This window comes from Ovis canadensis, chromosome 21 (genome assembly GCF_042477335.2).
Source record: "Ovis canadensis isolate MfBH-ARS-UI-01 breed Bighorn chromosome 21, ARS-UI_OviCan_v2, whole genome shotgun sequence".
Lineage (NCBI taxonomy): Eukaryota > Metazoa > Chordata > Mammalia > Artiodactyla > Bovidae > Ovis > Ovis canadensis.
In genome coordinates this window covers 47,928,103-47,950,857 of record NC_091265.1, presented here as the reverse complement: position 1 = coordinate 47,950,857, position 22,755 = coordinate 47,928,103, and the positions used below count along the sequence as shown (strand labels likewise).

The following is a 22,755-nucleotide window of genomic DNA, read 5'->3' as shown; positions in this document are numbered from 1 at the left end:
CGTGAATTCCACAGGAAACTCCCAGAAAGCCTAGAGAAAGGGTCATTTGACCTCAGCAAAGCCTGCGTGAAATACATATTTCATGGTAACCCCGGAGAAGGATTCTACCCTGAAGAGTGTTCTTGGTTCAAATTTCCCCCCTAGAAGGAGAGGCTGCCTGCCTGCCCGTGGAGGGCTGACTCGGGGAGTCTGACCTCCTTCCCAAGGGACCAACTTTTCCTTCTCTCCTCCTGTTTTTATTTAACCAGTTTATTTAGCCAGTTCCTCAGGCTACACAGAGTGGCAAGGCGCACTCTTTCCTTAAAGGAATTCATTTAGAGGCAGAAAGGTCCTCCCTGGAGCCCGGCCTCTCACTCCGTGCCTTGGGAATGTCTCCCTCCTGCTTTGGGGCCCCTTCTGTGTGCGGTGAACGCCTCCTGGTCAGAGGAAACAGGCTGTGCGGTGAGAAGGGAAGCCTACGCTCTGTTGTCGTCTGCCGGATGCTTTCTCTCTGTTTTCTCACCTAATGCTCATACAAATGAGGGAATCAACATTCAGAGAAGTCAAGACCCTGTGCCCAGGGTCACACAGCCAGCAAGCCCAGGAAACAGGATATCCATTCTGGTCTATCTACAAAACCTGTTCTCAGTCCACCTCCAGGCTACATCTAAGAGACGGGCAGCACTCACTTAAGGTGCTGGAATCAGGACAATAGTTGCTTTGGGGAAAGAAGTGAGGGGTATTGATGGGAAGGGGACACATGGGGGCTTCCAGCCTCCTTGAGCTGGGGGTGCTCATATGAGTGAGTGGCTTCACACTGTGATAATTCTTTGATTTGTGCATTTATGATTTTTGCACTTCTCTCTGTTCAATACTTTAATTAAAACGTTTATTGCCTTCTCTGTTGATGTCTTTATACATGCATGCAGGCATCCATGTTTATCTACGTACTGGGGGCCCTGGAAAGCACGGAGGGGCTGCTGCTAATGGAACAGGCTTCCCCACGTGAAAGCACAAGGACAAAATCATTTCCCATTGTCGAGTCCATCCATCACTGGTACAGTATTTGGGATCTGAAAGAGGATGGAAATGAACAGAGGGAAGCTTGCAGGTGTGGGGAGCCCAACAATCAGGCTTTCTTCAGCCCCGTGCCCCCCTCAACGGACCTGGTCTTCATCTGGGGCACCTGCAGCCGAGACAATGACCGTCTGAGCGCCAAAGGCTTTGTCTCCCGCCTTGCAGAGATCCCGCCAGCCCCACCGCCAGCCTATTGAAGCTGGGTTCCCTTTTCTCTGCGTTGCCATCAATGGCTCTGGCTGGAGGGTGCAGGTGGGGAGGGAGGAGGAAGGAGGCTCTGTGCTAGAAACAGCCTGGCTGATGGCTGAGTGTGGGGAAACCCGGCCTTTTGTTCTCCTTCACCGGTCAGACCCGGCCTGGAAGGGGTAATACTTCACCTGCTTAATTGCCGGGACCCATCACCTTTGCCCGAACATCTGAGGAGGCCGGTGGGAGAGCCACAAAACGCAAAATGTGTTTTCCATTAAGTTTAAATTAAAAATGGGAATCAAGATAGATACCTTTGCTGTGGTCTCCCTGTCACCCAATATATTTCATGTCTCTAGCGCTGCCACTATTTCAAAACGAGATTTCTTAACCTGTTTCCCAGGTCAGATGCAGTTAGACAGAACAGGACTTGCCATAGAATGGAAAAAGGCTCTTCTGCCTCCAGCTACCCCACTGGGGACCCTTCAGGCCCAAACTCCCCCCAGTGGCCCTGGGTCTGAATTGCCACTGGGGACAGCTCCCACTTCCTCTGAGGTCTGTCCCAATCTTGCCGTATGACACCCAATCTCATTTCCCGCAGCCTAAGACTGTAAATACAGCCTCTGCCAAATGAGGTGTGCCTGCGAGAGATACTGATGGGGCCGCCTGGCGGGTCCAGGGTGTGGGGCGCCCCGCGGAAGGCAGAAGGGCAGGGCTGGCACCCAGATAGGTTATTCCTAAGCGGCCTCATTCCGGGAGGCCACAGGGAAGTTTTTCAGAAAGCATTTATCTCTAGGTACAAATGAAAACAGAAAATGCTGTGGGGAAAATGGCCTGGCCCTCCATGGGTGTGTGGCCAGGGCCTAAGGCTAACCCCATAGCAGGAGAGGGAAGACCAGGTGGCCCAGGTAAGCGGGCACTCTCTATAAGGTCTGGCCTCTGACTTACAGTGTGAGGCCATGAGCCTGGCTGCAGCCTGGGACTCAGGAAACCTGGGTCTTAGATACCAAGCTGCTCTCTACGGGCCGGGTGCCTTTGAACCAATTTCTGAAGCACTCCAGGCCTCAGTGGCTTTGGCTTTAAAATGGGAATTTATAATCAGCTGCCCATGGTGTCCACAAGGGGGCATCTTGTCCCCGTAAAGTAGATGACACCTGGGCAGCTGCAGTGTGAACCCTGGTGTCCCCAGGGGACAGTAGAATGATCCTAAGCCCTGTGAGCATCTCTCCAGGCCTGTCCTCCTCCCATTTCAAGAGTGGGTGACATTACGGAGGGGCAGTATCAGGTACAGCCACTTCGTCCGGGCTGGCTGAAAAGCCAGGGTAAGGAGAACAGGAGCTGCTGGGCAGGCCAGGTACATCCTAGCATGCTAGGCAGTGCTTAGGACACTGATATTTCTTCTCCATCATGGAAAATACATTTTAATCTGAAACTTGGTTTTTAAAATTTGAAAGTATAGCTCCTCTCCCTGACCACCAAATAAATACTCAAACACCTTTTGTGAAAGTGTAAATATTATGTTGCTGTTGCTTAGTCACTAAGTCCTGTCCGACCCCATGGACTGTGGCCCACCAGGCCCCTCTGTCCATGGAAGTTTCCAGGCAAAATACTCGAGTGGGTTGCCATCTCCTCCTTCAGGGGGTCCTCCCAACCCAGAGATAGAACCTACGTCTCTTGCACTGGCAGGCAGATTTTTTGCCACTGAGTCACTGGGGAGCTTCTTAATTTAACCTTGTCTTTTTTTCCATTAAAGTCCAGAAAGCTCAGAGACTTCTGAGAGGTTCGACTGTTTTATAGTCTTCTGACCGAGGCTAAGTTACAGGACTCTGACTCTCCTCCATCCACTTTCCTTAGCCCTGCAGTATTTCCTCCCTCTGTGCTGAGCAGCTCAGCTGTCTTCCTTCTACCTCCTTGCCAAAGTGGAACTGTCTGAACCTTATCCCCTCCTCCATGAAAGGACAGATGACAAAACACGAGGAATTAGCACCCATCTCCCGGCCTCCATTCAGCTGCCCTGGGCTCTCCCCTGAGGGCTGGCCTCCTTGCCTCCGCACAAAACATCCCCTGGAAACAAGTCTGGGGAAACAAAGCAGTGTTTGAAGGCAAGCTGCTGGGCCCTGGGGAGTTCCCCACAATACTGAAAGGGGACAGTCACCACAAACATGACCTCCTGCAGGGGTCTCAGTGGACCAGCCACCACCAGGGGTCCCAGAGACTAGACATCAATGAAAAAGAGGGGGGGATCATTTTAAGCCTAAAGTCCTCAAAAGGCCTCCAGACTACAAGGCTATGCTGGGGCAAGTTTTTTGAACCTTAAGACAAGTATTTTAATTTTCACTTTTGCAGGCAGACATGGTTTTCTATCTTTGCACAGACCCCTTTATATTTTGCTGTTTCACCAAACATTATATTCTATCTGTGGTTTGTTCATCTCCGCTCAGCTCTGGGAATTTGCTCTGCTTCTAAGTTCCTTCCTGGAAATTTCATATTTTTATTGCTTTGGGGCTATCTTTTTTAATGTCTACAAATATTCTGAGAAGGAAAGAAGAAATCCATCCTTTTTCATGCCCCACTACCTACAACCCCCAAACCAAATTGTCTGGCCTCCACTTCTGCTCAGGCTGCTCGGCCCTCTGCTTTTTGTTATCTGCTCTCCTCCGATAGGAAGCCTCCTGAACGGTTTATCCACGACCACCATGTTGGACTCCTGGGCATTCTAAGCATAGGCTGGTTTTGCTTCAGCATCTGTGGCTTGGGTTCTTTTGTTAGAGGAAGTCCTAGCGAGGACCTGGGTATGTTTACGGACCCACCATAAGGCAGGGGCTGGGATCACATGGCACGAATGGCATCTCCCCGTATCAGTCAGGGCTTGCCAGGTGGTACTCGTGGTAAAGAATCTGCCTGCCAGTGTAGGAGACAGGAGAGACCTGGGCTCGGTCCCTGGGTTGGGAAGATCCCCTGGAGGAGGGTACGGCAACCCACTCCAGTATTCTTGCCTGGGAAAACCCAAGGATAGAGGAGCCTGGCGGGCCACAATATAGGATCCCAAAGGGTCGGACACGACTGAAGTGACTTAAAATACACAGCACTCAACGTTAGAATGTGCTTGAACACTCCCCATCATGGGCAACTGATAGCTAGGCCCTTTAAGGGCCCCACAGTCACCGCCCTCACCTCTGTCCATCTCTTCTCCCACAAACAAAGAAAAGGGACCAGCCATTCCTAGACCATCCGCTGTATGAGGCCGGGAGGTGCAGAAAGGCAGAATGGATCAGTGTTTCTGTTTCGCTGGTGGTCTCTCCTCGTCACGCATCACGCTCCGCTTCCATGTGCCCACTTCCACCCCCGCCCTGCCCAGCTAGCATCGCTGCAAGGACTCTTTGCAAAGATCCTTTCTTAAAAAAACCCCTATAAACACTTACAGAAATACGGATTGTTAGAAAATGCTCATTCTCCAAAGCTCAGGAAGACTGGGTGGAAAATTGCCCCCTTTTTTCAAACGATCGTTTCTTGGGCTGACCTCATGTTGCAGCAAGACTCAGACATGAGGTAATTCCTCTGGTGTTAACATACACTGCATCACCCACACAATCCCACTGCCTACCAGACGCCTTGGAGGGGTGACCGGGGAGCCCCGAGGCACCAGTGGAAACTTCCGAAGGCATTTTAAAAGTTCTTCGTTTTTACAGCCAGTGTGTGTTGCCCCCCAGCCCACCCTGCAGAGTGCACTGGTGCAGAAAGAGATAGAAGGTCCCAGGAATGGCGAGCTGAAGACACACTGAACACAGAAAACAAACGAAGAACTAACCTACCCAGAGTCCAGGAGACCAGGAAAAGCGGCCTTTAAACGCTGTCCAAGGATTTCAGTTTTAAAGGGGCTTTCAAATCACCAACCTCCTTCACTGTGAGGCTGAACCCCTGCACCCTTGGCCACAGACAGAAAATCCCGCATCCTGAGGATGCCGGTGGATCTTCGGGCAGGGCTGACTGCTAGAAAACCCCTTGTGGAATGAACCACATCTGTTCTCCTGTAGCTTCCGCTTCCCCATCTTAGTACCATCTTTTCTGCTCACAGAACAATCCTTTGGTACTTGGGGTTATTGACATTTCACCTGCTTGGGGCTTTCCTGGTGGCTTAGACAGTAAAGAATCTGCCTGCAACGCGGAAGACCCAGGTTCAATCCCTGGGTCGGGAAGATCCCTTGGAGAAGGGAATGGCTACCCACTCCAGTATTCTTGCCTAGAGAATTCCACGGACAGAGGAGCCTGGTGGGCTATAGAGTTCAATGGAGTCACAAAGAGTTGGACACGACTGAAAGACTTACACTTTTCTGGTAAAGAGTTAAGGCTGAGGTTATTAGTGGGTTTATCAAAATTCTGTTCATATCTCTGTGTATATTTCACATCAGATGAAATTCATATCAAATTGACCGGGCTTGGTCTTAGAAAATCCTTGTATTGGATAAACCCTTTGGACAACTGTGCCTTTTCTTTTACAGATTCTCCCTTTCCAAAGCTCTTTTCCTTTTCACTCTGCCAGGAGAGTCTCCAACAGACCCTAACCCAACTGTAACATTTGCTACTCTTCCTGCTTGGCTGAGAAGGGTGTGTAGGTAACAGTGGGCAGTGCCAGAGAAAACCCAAGAATAAGAAGAACTTCATGTAAAAATATTCAAAAATGTAAACCCGTGAATCTAGAATTTTGGAGCAACTTGAAATCATTGCTCAAGATAGAACCAGCCAGGGCGTCCATCTATTTAAAATGTGGGGCAAAGTAGTTTCCAGAAAGGGAATCTCATGGGAAGGGTGCAACCAGCTTCCAGCAGACCTGCCCTCAATACACACACACACACACACACACACACACACACACACACACACACACACACACACACACACACACACACACACGGCTGCAGTGCCCTGGTGTTTCTTCATGCTTTGTTTTCCTTCCTTTGACATGGCAGGACTGGGTCAGCCCCCTCGCAGGGTCCCTGGGAGCCAGTGTGACCTTGGCAACTTGACACCCAGAGGTGTCGCTCCTATAGCACCCACGCAGCATAAACTGAGGCAGGGACCCTATGTCCTTGCCCTGGGCTGTCACTACCGGAACCAGTCTGCATCCTGAGCAGCCAGGCAGAGTTCTCTCCAGCCCTGGGGACTTGGCGCTACGGTCTCTGGGGGTGTTTCGCTGACCAGAAATGGAAGGGACCGGCCACTTACTTTCCCTGAGGTAGCTGAGATGTGACAATAGCACTTCCGTGTTGTAGAGGGAGGTGGCTCGGAGGAAGTCCTCCTTGTTCAGTTTACACAGTTCCTTGCCGTCCATATTCTGAAAGAAAGACGTGTCGATCTCCATCAAGCTGTACTCCTTTATCGCCCACTCCAGCCACTGCCGCACGTGCTCCTGCGTCCACAGCGTGGGGTCTGTAGAAGAGATAGGCTGTTAGCAAGGCTGCCAGAGGCAGGGCTCCTCCCCTTCTCTGTCTGTCTCTTCTCTCTCTCCCCACCTCCACCTTTCTCCCGTCTCCTCCCTCCTCAGTGCCCCTCCTGCAGAGGGAAAGTGGTCCCCCCACCCCCGCTCCAGATGGTCCTCCCAGAACACCCATCTGGCTCCATCGCATCTGGTGCAGCCTGAACCACTTAGCGCTCTGAAAAAGTTCTTAGGCGCGTAACTATGCACCCAGACAGGACGTTCTCTTTCAAGTCTTTGGAGGGCAACTGAAACCTCTGCCTGAGAAATCATGGCATCAGAATGAAAATAAGCCCAGTTGCCTAGAGCAGGGACCAATGGCTCTGGAAAGGGCCCCCATCCATATCTTAAGAACATCAGTGATCTCATGGGGCAACAGCAATCTCTCCTATGGCTGCAAAAAAGACGTGTGTGCACACTTCGACCGCAATTCCATCTGTGCAGGTGGAACACCCGGTGGTGTTAAGTCTTCAGCTTAACTCCAACCTGGATTCTCTCCTTTTGGGGACAGTTGTATTAAAGGCTCTTTAAAATCATCCCCCCCCCCCAGGGTTTTTAGGATATTTAAATCCCCAAAGACGGGAAATGGTGTTGGAGGGAGAAAATGTTTTCACTCTTGAGGATAAATAATGTAAGGGCTGAGGTCCTAGAACCTCAAGGTATTAGATCTCCACTGGGGACGCTCAGACTCTTTCCTAAACAGGTGTGTGTGTGGTGGGGGGAAATGTGTGTACTCTGAGTGCTGTGAGGAGTTCTAGCAGGTTCCACAGTAGGTGGAGCCCTTATATCTTGTCACATATCACAATTTCATAACCAGCTCTCTCTTTAGCACCTAATTATTAGAGATAATTAGCTAAACCATAAACATGCTCATCACAGGAAGACCCATGCCCAGGAAAACTCAGGCAGGAAAGCACAGAATTAAGCAAGATTTTTGTGGTGGCAATTTGAGGACTGGTCCGCAGAAGGGGTGACTGTGAATTTGCAATCATGGAAGGTTTCCTGGAGGAGGGGAGGAGACTTAACAGTAGCCCCTAGCTTCTACTGAACTTGTTTTATTAGCCTGCTATTTGGTAGGAATATCTGTGCTACCACCTCACTTTCTCATTCTAAGGGTCTGTTAAGGCTCTTGGTAAAAATGGGAACAGGTTTGAATGATTAGGAAGGGCCATGGGGAGAGAAGCAGGGTTCATACTAACCACCCAATGCCCAGAAACTTGTAACAGTCAGATTTTGAACACTTCCTAGGTGCCCACTGCTTTGGGTGTGCTATTTTTTACAAATACCCTGAAAAATGGCTATTTTCATTTTGCAGGTGGGAAGTGGAGCCCTGAAACATTAAGTCCTCAACTTAACCTTTAATCCTAGTATGAGCTGGGGTTCGACTGAAAGCCTCCCAGGACTGCACTTAGCTGAGGATCCCTGCACCCTAAGTCTCCTCCCTTCTCACCATCCTGTCTTAGTTCATTCAGGAGGTGCTTTGCCATCACTCCCAAAAGCAGAGCTACTCGGGGCTACATTGTACAAGTCTGGATCTCTCTCTCTCTCCCTAATCTCACATAAATTTCTTGCTTTGTTTCACTCTTTTACTCTCCAGGAACAATTAGGCATGGACCATTGGTAAATGGAAATGATTTTGCACCATTTCAGAATTCTAAAGAAAAATGTCCTGGGGGAACTTGGATTATGTCACATATTATTTCATCAGCTCGCCTCTGCTTCTCCTAATTTCTCACTTTGAATATCCAAGGCCTCCAATTCAATTTTACACTGTAGATTTTATTTATTTTATTATTTCCGCCCTTGCTTTGGGCTCTATCACAATATTATTTCTCTCCCTTTACAGCACAATGAATTATAAATCTTCCACTCCGGAGTGTGCTAAGCTCTTCCAAATGTATTTCCTGGATGATTTAGTCCTAGTTTCTTCCCATCTGAACTTGGAACTGGTGATGAACTAGGGCCCTCGTTTATGCTTGTCTTCAAATCCCACCATAAATCCAATGGGTTGTTCCACCGATGTTTTATGGCCTTGATTTGTGAGACTTTCTCTTATGTCTAGGAGGCTGACCAGGAGGAAGCCAAAACGTGTGAGGATAATGCTGCAAGATCCCGCCAGGAGTAAAGAAATGAAGTGAAGCCCTGGCTAGCGAATCCATGACACGAAGTGCTTGGAACATTCTTTGATGGGAATTTATGCTATTTTCACTATTACTGCTCTGGTGACCTTGGCCCCCTAAGACTGCCACCTTGATTATCTTTTCAAAAGTACTTCAACACCACTTCAGAGTTGAAGGGTCAACCAGTCTGGTCATTCCCCTCCCTTCTTTCCCCTGTCTTCTCCCCAAAGTGACTTCGGAAATGAGATGCTGTCAACATTTGGTTCAGAGACAACCTCTGGCCCCCTAACTCTTCTGTCCTCAAGATTTCCTCCCTATGTTGGCCACTGTTGAGAGAAACGGGGGGCGGTGGTGGGGGAGAGTTTGGTTCCAAGTGAGCAAAGGCTTGGACAGGCTTGGCTCCAATGTGGGGAGTCCAGAAGTTTCTCTCCAGGCCAGTTTTAGCTCAGTTTCATTTCTGCCTTCTTTCTATGAGAAGGGAGAAGGCACAGTTCTCTTGGCTCTCACAGATGCACCTGAGCTAAACATTCCTAGCTGGTGTCCCGAGGGAGGGGCGATCAGATACAGATGCTTCTTTCTCGATGTTAGAGACAGAAGTAACATCACAACGATGAAGCTGTTTGCATGGTGCCCAGCACCAGGAGGCACTCAGTATATGGAGCTATTCTTTCTCTTCCTCTGGGTGGCCACATGTTTATGGAAGAAGGAAATAAACATGCTTTATGAGCAGTTTTCAAGTCCTGCAGGGCACAGAGACTTGAGAGCCCACCCCTCCCCTGCTTCCCCTGTCCCCACCCTCCTGCCCCTGCCACCTGGAGTCTGGCCTGGAGCACAAGCATGTGTCTGCAGTCCTAGGAGATGGTGACACACAGCTTCCCATGGAAAGGAAATACAGAGGGCCGAGGACGGAGCGGCCTGTTACAGAGCCACACCTTCCAGACCGACCCGCAAATTCCTCTGGATTACCTCAAAGGGACATCTAATCCTTGGCTCTCGTTCACAACTTCATTTACACATTCCCAAATGGAAGGAGTTTGCCTTTCGGGTAAACTTGTTTTGGTAAGTCATTGACTGCCTCAAATTTGAACACTCTGGCACCTTCTACCTGGCATGGACTCTACACGGGGTAGTTTCTCCTCCCTTTTCAAGCAGGCAGCTGAGCTCGCCAGCCAGTGTCCAGCCAGCACACAGAAGGCCTGAACAATGATTTTATTTTCTGTGACCAACAGTACCGATACCTAGGAAAAATAGCCTATTTTTACAGAATGACAAAGCGTGCTGCGCACATGTTCAGGCACTCCTTTTGTTAAATATAGTTGCTTCTATTTTGGACCTGGAAGAGATGGCTGTAATTCTGGAAAGGTGGGACCCTGCGGATGCCAGGAAGTGCATGCCCGATGGACAGGACAGAACTCCGGGCCACTCTTGTCCTTAAAGGCAAAGGTGGGCACGTCTGGGTGTTCCCAGGATTCCTTTGGGGTTCAGAAGACCTTGCTTCTCCTCTCTCAGCAGGCCTTGTCCGTGGAACCAGGCACTGAGGGTTGAAAGTGTGACGTGACCTGTTGAAGGCGGGGCTTCCCGAATCTGTGTGTCAGGGTTCCAGTGACATTTGGGAAGCTGTCATGGAGGGTGGCCAGGGAAGAAGGGGCAGCTTTCCCTGCTAAGCATTTCCACAGAGAATAGGCCAGGGGAAGATGTAGATGCCCCTCCCCCAGGACGACGAGCTCAGAAGACTGAGGACATGGGTGGCCAGTGAAAGGGTTCCCAAAGTACCTGCGGGGACGATGACCCTCCTCTCGTTGGTGGTCATGTTGGGGGGAGGGGGGCCGTTCTTCTCGTCCATGTAGCTGTTGTAGCTCATGGTGTTGGATTCACCTCCGCCCACAAGCTTGCCGCACTTGCTGACGCTGCAGTCCACCGGAGACTCCCTGGAGCGAGAAGAGACAAAGCTCAGGGGAAGTCATCAGTGTCACTGTTGCCACTGCCACCAGAGCATCCGTGGAGCCTCTGCCCAGTCCTACCGGGTGGAACAAGGGCGACGGGGGTGCTGCTGACGCTGCCTTATTTCTATCCACACGGCCACTAGTTTTCTCCAAATCCCAGCCCAATCCTATAATTACGGTACTTAAACACTTTCTGGCAGCCTCACTGCCCTCAGACTGGAGTCTGGACCTCTGAGTTCGGCTCTGCCTGCAGCTGACACTTTTAGCCTTGTGGCCAGGCGACCTACCCTCCCTAGGCAGAAGCGCTGGACCTGGCTCCCAGACAGGCCTCTCCCCACTCTTATTGCACCCTGTTTCAGCTGTGGCCCTAGGACTTGTCACACTGTGTGATGGTTAGTCTGGCAGGTGCCCTTCCCCTGGCTGGATTGACGCCATGGCTTTCTTTTTTTTTTTAACCTCAAGTATCCTGTAATAGTGGGCTTCCCTGGTGGCTCAGCAGTAAAGAATCTTCCTGCCAGTGCAGAAGACTCAGGTTCGATCTCTAGGTTGGTAAGATGCCCTGGAGAAGGAAATGACAACCCTCTCCAGTATTCTTGCCTGGAGAATTCCATGGACAGAGGAGCCTGGCAGGCTACAGTCTATGGGGTTGCACAGTCAGACACATTTTAGCGACTAAACAACAACAGCAATCCTCTACAGTGCCTTCCAGAGGGGCTGAACAGTCACTGAGTCCTGAATCACTCATTACTATTGCATGTGTATCATTTCAACGTGCTTTTCAGAGAGAGTTCTATGTGAATCTCCCCATTACCCTCCAGGTCCGACACGACAAAGGTTAACACCTCTTTCCTATGGTTAAGAAAACCAGAGAAGTACATGGTTAGTCCCTGCTATTTTGCAACATGGGAGCATCTATCTGTCTGGAGACAAAGCTGACATCTCCCTTGTGACCAGCTGGTGCCTCAGCAGGCTGGCAAAACACATCACCTACCCAGAGATCGGGGTCACAGACTCCGGGTGTGCCTAGGGCAGTGCTATCCTGCCCTGCCACTTCCACTCAGCCACTCCCCCAGTGCCAGGGCCGAAGGAGATGACTAGAGCCCAAGCAGAGGCTGCAGCTTTCCCACCCCACCCTCCCGGTTGTCCAGAGCAGGAAGCATCAGTTCTGGTAACCTGGGAGACAGCCAGTCTTCACAAGAGCTCCAAACCAGGCCCTCAGACCCAGGAGTTCAGATAAGGTTCAGATTACAGACGGCCAACTCTGGGCTGCAGAACCTCGATCGGCTTTCCAGAGGTCTGGCCGCTGCCCTCCCTCTCTCTGCTGTGGGCAGAAACAGACCAGGCTGAAGCCTAAAGGAGCAGGCGAGGAGCAGGGCTGTGCCAGATGGACCCACCCATCCTGAAAAGGCAGCAACGTGGAGGGCAGGCAAGCAATGGTCCCTGAGCCTGAGAGGAGAGGGGAAGGAGGGTGGGGACACGGCAGGGGAGGGGGGAGGCCAGAGCACATTCAATAAAGAAAATTAAATGAATTTGTTTCTTAATCTGAAAGGAAAAAAATATTGAAGATCACTTATCATAGCTGGGAGATAAATGCTCCACTGAGATATTAGAAGTCAGACGGTAATTTTTTCCTGATGTCTTACAGAGGGGAACATGGGCTGAAAATGAAAATAAGATGTATAACTTACACATGTTAGAATTTAAGGTTTTACTATTCGCCTACTGTTTTTCCAGGCAGAGAACCAAGAACCAGCCGTCGGAGCCCCAGATTGTTGAAGGTTTAATGTCCCCATGGCAGTCTGAGGGGCGGCAGTAGCACTTCGGGGCTTTGCACCAGGGTTTGGCCCTTTGGCTTCTGCTGGAGCAGGACTTGGCCTGAGATGAAGCAGTCCCGGAAAGACCCCAGTCCCGCGTCTGAGCTGAGCTCCGGTGGAGCTGGCCGGGTCCCCCTCACCCTAGTCCAAGCAAACCGCAAGTGGGCACATGCGCACAGAGGCGCCGACGCCACCGGTGCAGGCACACGCACACGGGCACATACGCTACGCGTGCAGGCGTGTACACACACATGCACGCAAGCACAGGCCCGCACCCGCACACACACACACACACCACCGCCACCACGGCCTGGCAGCCTTCCCCAGCATACTTGTCCATTGTGAAACAACCCAAGTGCAGCCGAAGTTTGGAGGATTAAGTTGGCCTTTAACCAAGACAGCAACGTTTTCACTGGCTGGGAGAGGCCGTGCCGAGGGTGGGGCTGCCAGAGCACACGGTTCCCCCCGCTGGGCAGACGGAGAGCACTTTTCTGTGAGGGGGCGGCGTCTGGGGTGGGGGTTGGGGGGTGGGGGTGGGGGTGGGACTGGTGGGCGGTGGGCGGGTGTGGCGGAAGGGGACTTGCCCTCCGTGGGCTGCATCTCTCTTTGGGAACATCGGAGAAATAGATGAGTTGTGAACATTCTTTTCCACCATCAGCTGGGCCTCTGGGGATTTCTTAGCCCAAAAGAGAACTCTGGGCACTCAGAGGTGAGAAGTCGGACCTCAGAAAGCATCGCAGTGAAATGGCCCCTTATGCAATTGGCGCCCCAGGGCAGGGCCAGTCACTGGTACCAGGAGGAGAGAAAAATAAAAATCTGAATAAGGGAATCGTTTAGTAAAAGCTGCCTGGTACCTCTCTCGGTAAGGAGTCTGAGCACCGTGGTGAGAAGGAGCCTGCTGGGGGTGTGGGGCGGAGGGGGGGGTGCCCTAGGGAGGACGTCTGAACAGAGTCAAGCCTGGGCCTTCCAGCTGGAGGCGCCACTGGGGTCGTCCAGTGGTGGGGCCTCTTCGTTTCGGGCCCACAGAATCTCCCACGATTCTGTGCCCTCCTTTCTCTTCTGCTGCCGGGCAGGGCAAGGTGATCTGCTTGCCCACCGCCCACCTGCCTGGGTGCTTGTCTTCTGGAACAAGGCTCTGTCTTTGATCCCAGACTCTGCAAAGGGGCACCCTAAGGGAGACGTCCTGGCCCTCACCCTGGACCTCTGCCATGTGCAGGCCGGCCCTCCTCTGACTCCTAGGAGAGAAGGAAGGAAAGCCATGCCTTCCCCATCCACCTGCTGTGCCCCTCCTCCACTCTGGGGTTGCGGGACTCTGTGCCTGGGCAGACAGCACAGGCTTCCCAAGAGCCCAGCCAACTATTGGAAGGAGCCAGGAATACAGGTGAAGCACAGCATAAAGGCTGCTCTTAAGCGAGGCAGCTGGTGCCTGTGGAGAGGACCGATGAAAACAAGGGGGGCATGCATGGAGGGGGGAGGCTTTGCATTCAGCCCACCCACTCTGCTACTGACTTGTATTGAGACCTGCACTTACAGCTAGCATGGGGCTGGGGTCTGCAGGCAGCTGACAGCACTGAGGCAGGTGACAGGAGGGCCAGCGGCTGCCACAGTGGAGCAGGGAGGAGGTGGTGGCTCTGAAAGTGTAACTCAGAGCATGTCCTGCTCAACCATGGCTCAGAAAGCCACACTGTGCTGGCAAGCCACAGCAAAGGCTATGTGGGCCCTGCAGCCTTGTCCTTTATTTTCACCAAAGGACACAAGGTCTTTGCTCCTCTGGTTTTATTTCTGTGTTCAGGGATCATTGCTTTAAAAAGACAGCTGCTGGTTTCCAAAAGTGCCTCGCAGACTGTCAAGCGATTGACACACAATGAGAAATCTTGAGCATTTGGATAACAGGAGATTTCAAAGACCTTGCCTGAAGATTGTTGTTGTTGCTCAGTCGCTAAGTCATGTCTGACTCTTTGTGACCCCATAGACCATAGTCTGCCAGGTTCTTCTGTCCATGAGATTCTCCAGGCAAGAAAACTAGAGTGGGCTCGCATTTCCTCTCCCAAGGGATCTTCCTCACCCAGGGGATCGAGCCTGCGTTTCCTGTGGCTTCTGCATTGGCAGGCGGACTCTTTACCACTGAGCCACCAGCGTAGCCCAATTACCTGAAGATAATCCCATTCAAGTATGTAAACATCTTCTCTACCTTCTGGTTCAACCGAGAGCAACTTTACTCAAGAGTATGGGATCTAGTCCCACAGGTCTGCAGCCCAGGCTTACAGTCGATGAATATCCAATGTCCACACAGCTAAAAGGAGGTCCCCAGGGCTGTTGGAGCATTAGCAATATCTGGTGTGCCTTCTACATCACGTGCATACTGCGGAAATTGTGCCAATCTGTGTCTTTAGGATTTCTGTAGGAGCCATGCAGAGATGTGTGTATGTGACCTTTTTACTTTTGAAAAGGAGATGCAAAAGCAAACTTCAAGAAAAGAAATCACCCATAGTAAAGCTCTCACGCTAACCTATACTTAGTAGATGCTCACAGCTTCTCCAGAACCCTGAGTACCCCTCCCATTCACCTTTCTGCCTGACAGGCTTCTCATTGCAAGGTGCAGAGTGTTAGGAGGCACTTTAGCACGGGACTGTGTAGTCAGAGTCAGAAGTGACAGGGTGCGTGAGGCTCGTCCTCCTGTGTGTGGATGTTAAGTCTGCAGGTGTCTAATAAGGGCATTGGATCCTGCTGGCCAGGCTAGGCAGTGTCAGGGCAGACTAACAGTGAACTCTGGTCCAGCAATTCTGGCAAGCAAGCAATAGATCCGTAAGCTGATATATATATTTTTTCCTTCATGGGATGTTTTCCCCCAAACTCGTGGTTGAGAAAGGATGCAGCTGAGAGTTAGTTGCAGACCACAGCTTGGATCAACTTGCTGAAGTCTACATCCAGCACAGAGCCTATGGGTCACACTGTTTGAAGAACAATTCATGGTAACAGATTTAACCACAAGCGGAAGGTAGGGAGAAAGGGGGCAAACCTGCCCCAACGTGGGCAAGATCGAATTTCTGTGAGCTCCTCAGATCTCAGTCTCTCCACCGGCCTGGATGACTTACTGGCAGCATCAGAAGCAAGAAGGACCTTGTAGCTTTAGGCACACAGAATACCTCCTCTAGAGACATAAATATCTGTAGGGTCTCTGATAAGCATCAAGTAACTCAGAATTCCAAGTTATCAAAGAACGTGGGGGAGAATTCACCGTGAATCATGAAGAGAAGAGAGAAATACATCTTTGGGTACTTTGTTGATCTACTAGGGCAGCTATAACAAAGTGCCACAAATGTGTTAGTGGCTCAGTTGTATTTGATTCTTTGCGACCCCATGGACTATAGCCCACCAGGCTCCTCAGTCCATGGAATTCTCCAGGCAAGAATATTAGAGTGGGTTGCCATGCCCTCCTCCAGGGGATCTTCCTGATCCAAGGATCGAACCAGGGTCTCCTGCATTTCAGGCAGCTTCTTTACAGTTTGAGCCACCGGGGAAGCCCTGAATTGGTCCAAAACATGCTAACCCAGCCCTGTCCAGTCGAAGGGGCCACATATATAATGTAACATTTTCTAGTAGCCACATTTTTAAAATAAAAAAGGTTAAATTAATTTTAATAATATATTAAAATATATTAATTCAGTACAGGCTGAAGATGATCATTTCAACATCATCAATATAAAAAAAATTAATGATGTATTTCACTTCTTTCCTACACTAAGTCTCCTAAAGCCAGTGTATTAACATACACATCAAACACATGCCCATTTTGGATAGGTTATATTTCAAGTGCTCCAAAGCAGCATCTATGACCAGTAGCTACTGCCTTGGACAGCATAGATTCAGTGTATGAGCCAAGAAATCCCAAGTTTTATACTCTGTTTTTTTTTCATCTGAAGTTAGGAATTATCTTCTGCACTAAAAGCACATCATCAGTGGTACTGAAAGGACAGAAGCACAACGTGGCAGATGAGAGATTTAAATAGGGCGGCATCTGCTTCATCACGCTGGTTCTTTGTTGCGTGATCCAAGAATGTGATCCGACCGGGTTCCATCCTAAGCAAAGACATTTTTTTATGAAAACCCTGGCTCCCTGCTGCCCACTCCAGCTTCCACGAGAGCACTTAGATGTTTATGAGGTGCTGGTGATGTCTAGACCTAGCCTGCCTGATTCTCAAGAGTCCACTGCATCGTCTTGGTTTCACAGGAGGGGCGAGGAGACATCAGTTTCTGAACCTACGCTGTCACCAGCTCCTGGCCCTGGTCAAGACCAGCAGATCAGAAGCAGGGGCTGCTTTGTGAAACCAGAGCCAGGTAGATACCATGTCTGGTCTCCAGGGTCTTCACGCAGCTCCCCTCCAGCTGGCGTCTGGTGTGATGGGAGGAGCCTCGGTGGAGCTGGTGAGGGGGTTCTGAAAACTGATTTCTCTGGGGGGACCTCCTCTGCTCAGGATTCATATATGACAGTACTTGAGGCTTCCCTGAAGCACAAGCCATGAAAGGATTTTGAGCAAGAAGGGCAAATGTTTTGAAAAGAAGACTCAGGCTGCTGTCTGATGAGGAGACGTCAGAAAGGCAAGAGGAGGAAGGGGAAGAAGGAGGAGGCTCCCAGATGGCCTAGAAGGAGAGGTGCTGCTGGCTTTGATGGGTGGGCGGTGGAGGTGAACAGGGGTTGGACTCAGCCTCCAGCTTGTCCAAGGGTGAGTCTAGACTGTCAGCAAGCACTGGGAGTGCCATGGTCAAGCCCATGTGGGAAGGCTTGCTGAATGATGTCCACATGTGGGGTGGGTGCAGGTGGGTGCGGAGGGGATGGAAAGAGTGGCCACGGGGCCAGGATCAGAGAGCTGGGGTGCAGGGCCAGCTCTGCACCTTTGAAAAGGATTCACTGTACCTTTGAATCCTTAGGCAAGTCATTTACCCCCTCAAAGCTCAATATGTCTTTCTAGTTGTTCAGTCGCTAAGTTGTGCCCAACTCTTTGTGAGCACATGGACTACAGCTCACCAGGCCTCTCTAGGTCAAGATGTAAATACAATATGGACCTCATGGGAGGCAGATGGAGAGCAAATGGTGATGTGGAAAGACTGACAAACTCTGACTTCCCTCCACCGAGAGTGAGTCAGTACCCTCATTATCTCTGTGGAGGGACTCACCAGACGGGCTCCTGGCTCAGAACCCCTAAGCCTCCCTGAAATCCTCTATGCCAGCAAAGTGGCTGGGATCCCAGGGGCTGGTGTTGGTTAGTGGGGTTGGAGTGTGGTGGGGCCAGGTGTATTCACAGGCAGGTCTGAGACCAGGACCTTCTGGGGGGGGTGCCCACCACACGAGCACCCCCTTCTCCTGCTGTCTCTAGTCTTGTCTGCTCCTTGACCTCATCTGCCAGCACAGGCAGAACTCTTGAGTGATGAAACCCAAGTCTAAATTCCAACTGCATCCCCCAGTAGTATCTGATCTGTTTCCAGTAACTCATAGATGTTTTTATATGATGTCCTACTTACTGATGGCTCCTGATGCATCTCACAGGGGTGCTGACATCCTTTCTCAAAGCTTTTTCTCCTCCCACTCCTGTGGGTGCCACTGGCACCATCCTTCTTGGAAGACACCCAACCTTTGCTAATCTTCAATTCTTTCCTCGCACAAACCCCCTTCCCCTGCCGCCGCCCCCAGTGCAATATTTATCAACCTGAGTCCTGTTAATTATCCCTCTGTTATGTCCCTCATGTGTCTTCCCCTTTTCATTTCTACAATCAGTGCCATGACTCTAGTTCAGAATTTTGTAATTTCCTACCTGGAATATTTCACTAACTTCTTATCTTTCTGACTCTCCCCTCCCCACTCACTGTATACCATGATGCCCAGCTTTCAAGTGTTCAGTCACAGGTCTGATGATGTTCAAATGTCATGTCAAATCGGCATCTGCACGTGGAATAAATTCCCTGTTTTCTTAGCCAGCCAATCAGGGCTCCCTTGGTCTCTATTTTTATCTCCCTGTGCTTGCCTGATGTTTCATGAACTAGACTAACATTTTCTCAGCTTTCAAACTTCACTCGTGACAGTCACCCTCAGGATAGCCAGCACTTTCTGAGTCCCGGGATGGGTCACTTCCTGGGCCCTGCCCTGGGACACTTCTCCTAGAGTATCAGGGTTGACCCTTGTAACAAGCCTATGGGAAACCGATGCTCCAGCCGTGCAGAAAGGAGGCAGCTGGTCCTCAGAGGGAGCAGTGACTGGTCCACAGGCAGAGCCAGGACTCCAGCCTGGGCCGCCCGGCCCCCAGGTGTGCTCTCCTTCTCTGCGGTTCTCTCCTGTCCATCTCTATGATCAAAGTCTTATCGGCCCTGGGCAGCACCAAGTCCCAACCCACTTTCCAAGTGTGCCCTCCCTCCCACAGGGAGCCCTCAGATTTGTTCATCTTTGTCATCGTCCTAGACTTTAAATCGAAGGACGGTTTGCTCATCTTTGCTTTGATGAGACCCACCCAGAGAGGTCAAGTATCTTCAACAAGAAACAGAAGAGTATCTTATTACTGAATTATCCCCAAGAGGGGCGGTGCCTGGGCCTGACATAAAGCAGGTGTTACAAAAGTGTCTGTTAGTGTCCTGGGCCTGAAGGCTGCTTTGGGGCCCAGAGAACCAGAGGGCTCCCTGGCTCTGTGCCGCCCCACCCCAAGGAGCCCTCTCACCCCAGCTCACTAAAGCCTGGCTCAGTTGCCCGGCCCAGCACCAGAGCTCCGTCTGCCGCAGACATACTTCCCGCCAGATCTCTGACACAGTCCCAGGCCTCCAGCCTCCGCCGGCCCCATCCCAGCAGCATGGGTCCAGCGGGCTTACCTGGACCCGTTCATGTGGTCGTACTCGCGCTTGACGTTGACCCTCACCGGCTGGTTCATCCACTCCTGCTGCGGGGGAAGGGGGTTGATCTTGTGGGGCTGGCCGTAGTCGGGGCTCCCGGAGGCGGTCATGTCGGCCTTGGGGAGGTGGGCCGCCGCTCCGTACGCGGAGTCGAAGAGGGACTGGTCGTCGCTCACCACCGACAGAGCCTCCTGGAGGGCAGAGAAGGACACAGAGCCCCAGGTCACTCTTTAGCCAGTGTCACTCTCCCCCACCCTCCCTGGGAACCGGCAGGCTGGCCCACAATTATGCAAGCTTGATGTGTTCTCTGCAGATGACCCCGGGTGAGGAGGGAGTCTGGGCCAAGGAATGGGGACCCCCAGGAGTATGTTCCCCTGTTGGTTCTGTAGGCTGGAACCCCCAGAAAGGAGGGTGGGGAGGCTGAGGCTAAGAAGAATGGTTAAGCACACACATGTGATGTTGGGGTGGTGCTTGAAACAGATCGACGGAAATGCCCCTTACTGGCCAGGAAGCCACCAAGCTACAGGGCATATGAGAGGGAGCATTGCTCTTACAGGTGAGGCCAGTGAGACCCACCCGGAGAGGTTAAGTATGTGGCTCAAGGTCACACAGGGGAAGGGTGGGGCCACTCTCATTTCGGTTTCCTTCTCTGTAAACAGGCATAAGAATAGCTTTCTCAGAGGTGATGGGTGATTAAATGAGAAGGCCTTGGTACAGGTGTCTAGCTTGTTTGCTTAGACATGCTCCAGGATGTGCTGAGCTTCTTACATATCAGAGATCCGGGTAGGGGACTGCCTGCTTCCCTGGCACAGAGTGCTCCATCATCCCTTCCTGCCTGACTCCTTGAGATGACAGTTTCCAGTCTTAAGTGGGATGATTCTGCCCACCCAAGAAAGAGGGTGGAGTCTCAGCTCTGTGGATGTGAGGTGGGGGTGGGGGGTCAAGGCTGGACTTCCCACGTGTGCTGTCCCATCAGCTGCTGGGATAGGGGAGATGACAGATGGAGAAAGGCAGCGTCGCACTTTCCAGACATCTAGCAAGCAGAGCAAGGTAATGAAACCCTTCCCCTCCATCCCGGTCACAGCAAATCACCAGGACCAGGTCATGGCCTGGGGTGTGGTGGTCACTAGGTCACACAGTTCCACCAAATTAAGTTGATCACACTTCAGAAAAGGAGGTCACAATCTATAATCTAGGATTAATTATAATCAATACCATCTGTAATCTTGGAGATGAGATGTAATATTATGGGAGAAATGCCCAGAACGGTCGCTGGCACATAGTGACACCCAATAAAGTTACCTTTGCTGGTTTTCAGTTTCAAGTAAAGGTTCTCTTAGGCCAGCAGGTCTCTCTCAGACCTGGTAAGGTCTGAATTGTTCCCTTAAAATTCATATGTTGACACCCTAATCCCAGTTCCTAAGAACCTGTGTTTGGAGATAAGATGTTTAAAGAGATGATTGAGTTGAAACAAGGCCCTTTGGGTGGGTCCTAATTCAATATGGCTGGGAATGTAAATTGGTACCGTCACTAAGGAGAACAGTATGGAGGCTCCATACAAAACTGAAAATAGCACTGCCATGAAAGTGATCGTGATGCAATCCTATTCCTGGGCATGTGTCTGGAGAAAAACATGATCCAAAAGAATACATGCACTTCAGTGTTCATTGCAGCACTGTTTACAATAGCAAGACATGGAAACAATCTAATGTCCACTGACAGAGGAATAGATAAGAAGATGTGCTCCATATATACAATGGAATATTCCTCAGCCATTAAAAAGAAGGCAATAATGCCATTTGCAGCAACATGGATGGACCTAGAGAGTGTCATACTGAGTGAAATATCAGACAGAGATGGAAAAATATCCTATGACATCCTGTATATGTGGAATCTAAAAAGAAATTATACAAATGAACTTGCTTACAAAATAGAAGAGAGACTCGCAGACTTAGAAAACCCACTTATCGTTGCCAGGGGGAAGGGATAGTTAGGGAGTCTGGGAACGTCACATACACACTGCTAAATTCAAAATGGATAATGAACAAAGCACATGGAACTCTGCTCAATGTTATATGGCAGCCTAGATGGGAGGGGAATTTGGGGGAGAATGGATACATGTATATGTATGGCTGAGTCCCTTCACTGTTCACCTGAAACTATAATAATATCATGAATCGGCCATACCCCGAAACAAAATGTTTAAAGTTTGAAAAAAAATTTTTTAATAAAAATTTTTTCTATGAAAATGAAAAAAAAAGAAGAGAGTATCTGAACACACAGAGGGACACCAGGAATGGTAGGCACAGCAAGACCACCAAGTGGAGAAACAGCAAGAAGGCAGCCATCTGCAAGCCAAGGAGAGAGATCTCATAACCTGCCAGCACCCCAACTTGGGACTTTCAGCTTCCAGAACTGTGAGAAAAAAATACATTTCTGTTGCATGAACCCTGTCAGTGGCATTTTTCTGTGGCAGCCCTGTGACACCTTTGCCCCCAGACCTATAAAATTACAATCCATTCTACCAGCTAACTTTCTCCCAGGCCCATTCTCAACCCCAGCAGAAGGACAGCCATACTTCAAAGGGAAAGGCTCTTCTGTGGCTGTTTCCGGCTGGGATCAAGGAAGAATTACTGGAACACAGTCCAGGAAGTCTGCTCCTGCACAGGAGGCTTTGCAGGGTGTAGACATGGCCAGAGACGGCAGTTTCAAAGCTGAGCTGCTGGCAGAGTGTGGAAAGGACAGGGGGGTCCCTTGACTCAGATCTGAAATCAGCTGGGTTCCTTCAATCTCCACCAGCTGTCCTATGCCACTCTGTCTTCTGCTGCAACCTCTTTGCTGTGAACCCTGGTTTTGCCATCTGCTTGGTCTGCTGACTTGACAACCTGCTTCTCTCCTTCCTGACCTGCCCTCTGCAGGGATAATGATGTTTGTTGTCTTTTGCCCCTTACCAGAGCATCACTAGCCCTGGTCCTGCCTCCCAGGCCTCCTGGCTTCCGTTATTTCTTCATCTTCTCCCCTAACCCAGAGGAAAGCAGACGGAAGGAATGCTTTAATTGGAAACTCCTAGATTTGTGCATGATCAGGAATGCATGTGAGCCACTCTCCACGGCAGACAAAGATACCTGGTTCCATGTTCAGAGGGGAGCTGTGCTTCTTGAAGCCATTTGTCTGTTGGTTATTTTCTCCATTGTTCTTTTCAATTAGGGATCCGCCCTGACTGCACATCCCAAACCAGGGGTATGGGTAGCCAAGCACATATGGTTCCAAGTTGAAAAGTGTGGCATTGT

General features: G+C 50.6%; 1 protein-coding gene across 8 annotated transcripts in view; it reads right to left on the bottom strand.

Moving 5' to 3' along the window:
• FLI1 (Fli-1 proto-oncogene, ETS transcription factor) overlaps positions 1–22,755 on the bottom strand; it is a 139,213-nt gene that overhangs the window by 40,810 nt on the left and 75,648 nt on the right. For all 8 annotated transcript variants that reach the window (XM_069565469.1, XM_069565467.1, XM_069565468.1 and 5 more), the window contains 3 exons: positions 19,445–19,656; positions 10,609–10,763; positions 6,466–6,669 (listed from right to left, as the gene is read on the bottom strand). In XM_069565469.1, coding sequence (XP_069421570.1) covers positions 6,466–6,669; positions 10,609–10,763; positions 19,445–19,656 — 571 coding nt within the window. The remainder of the gene's footprint in view (positions 1–6,465; positions 6,670–10,608; positions 10,764–19,444; positions 19,657–22,755) is intronic.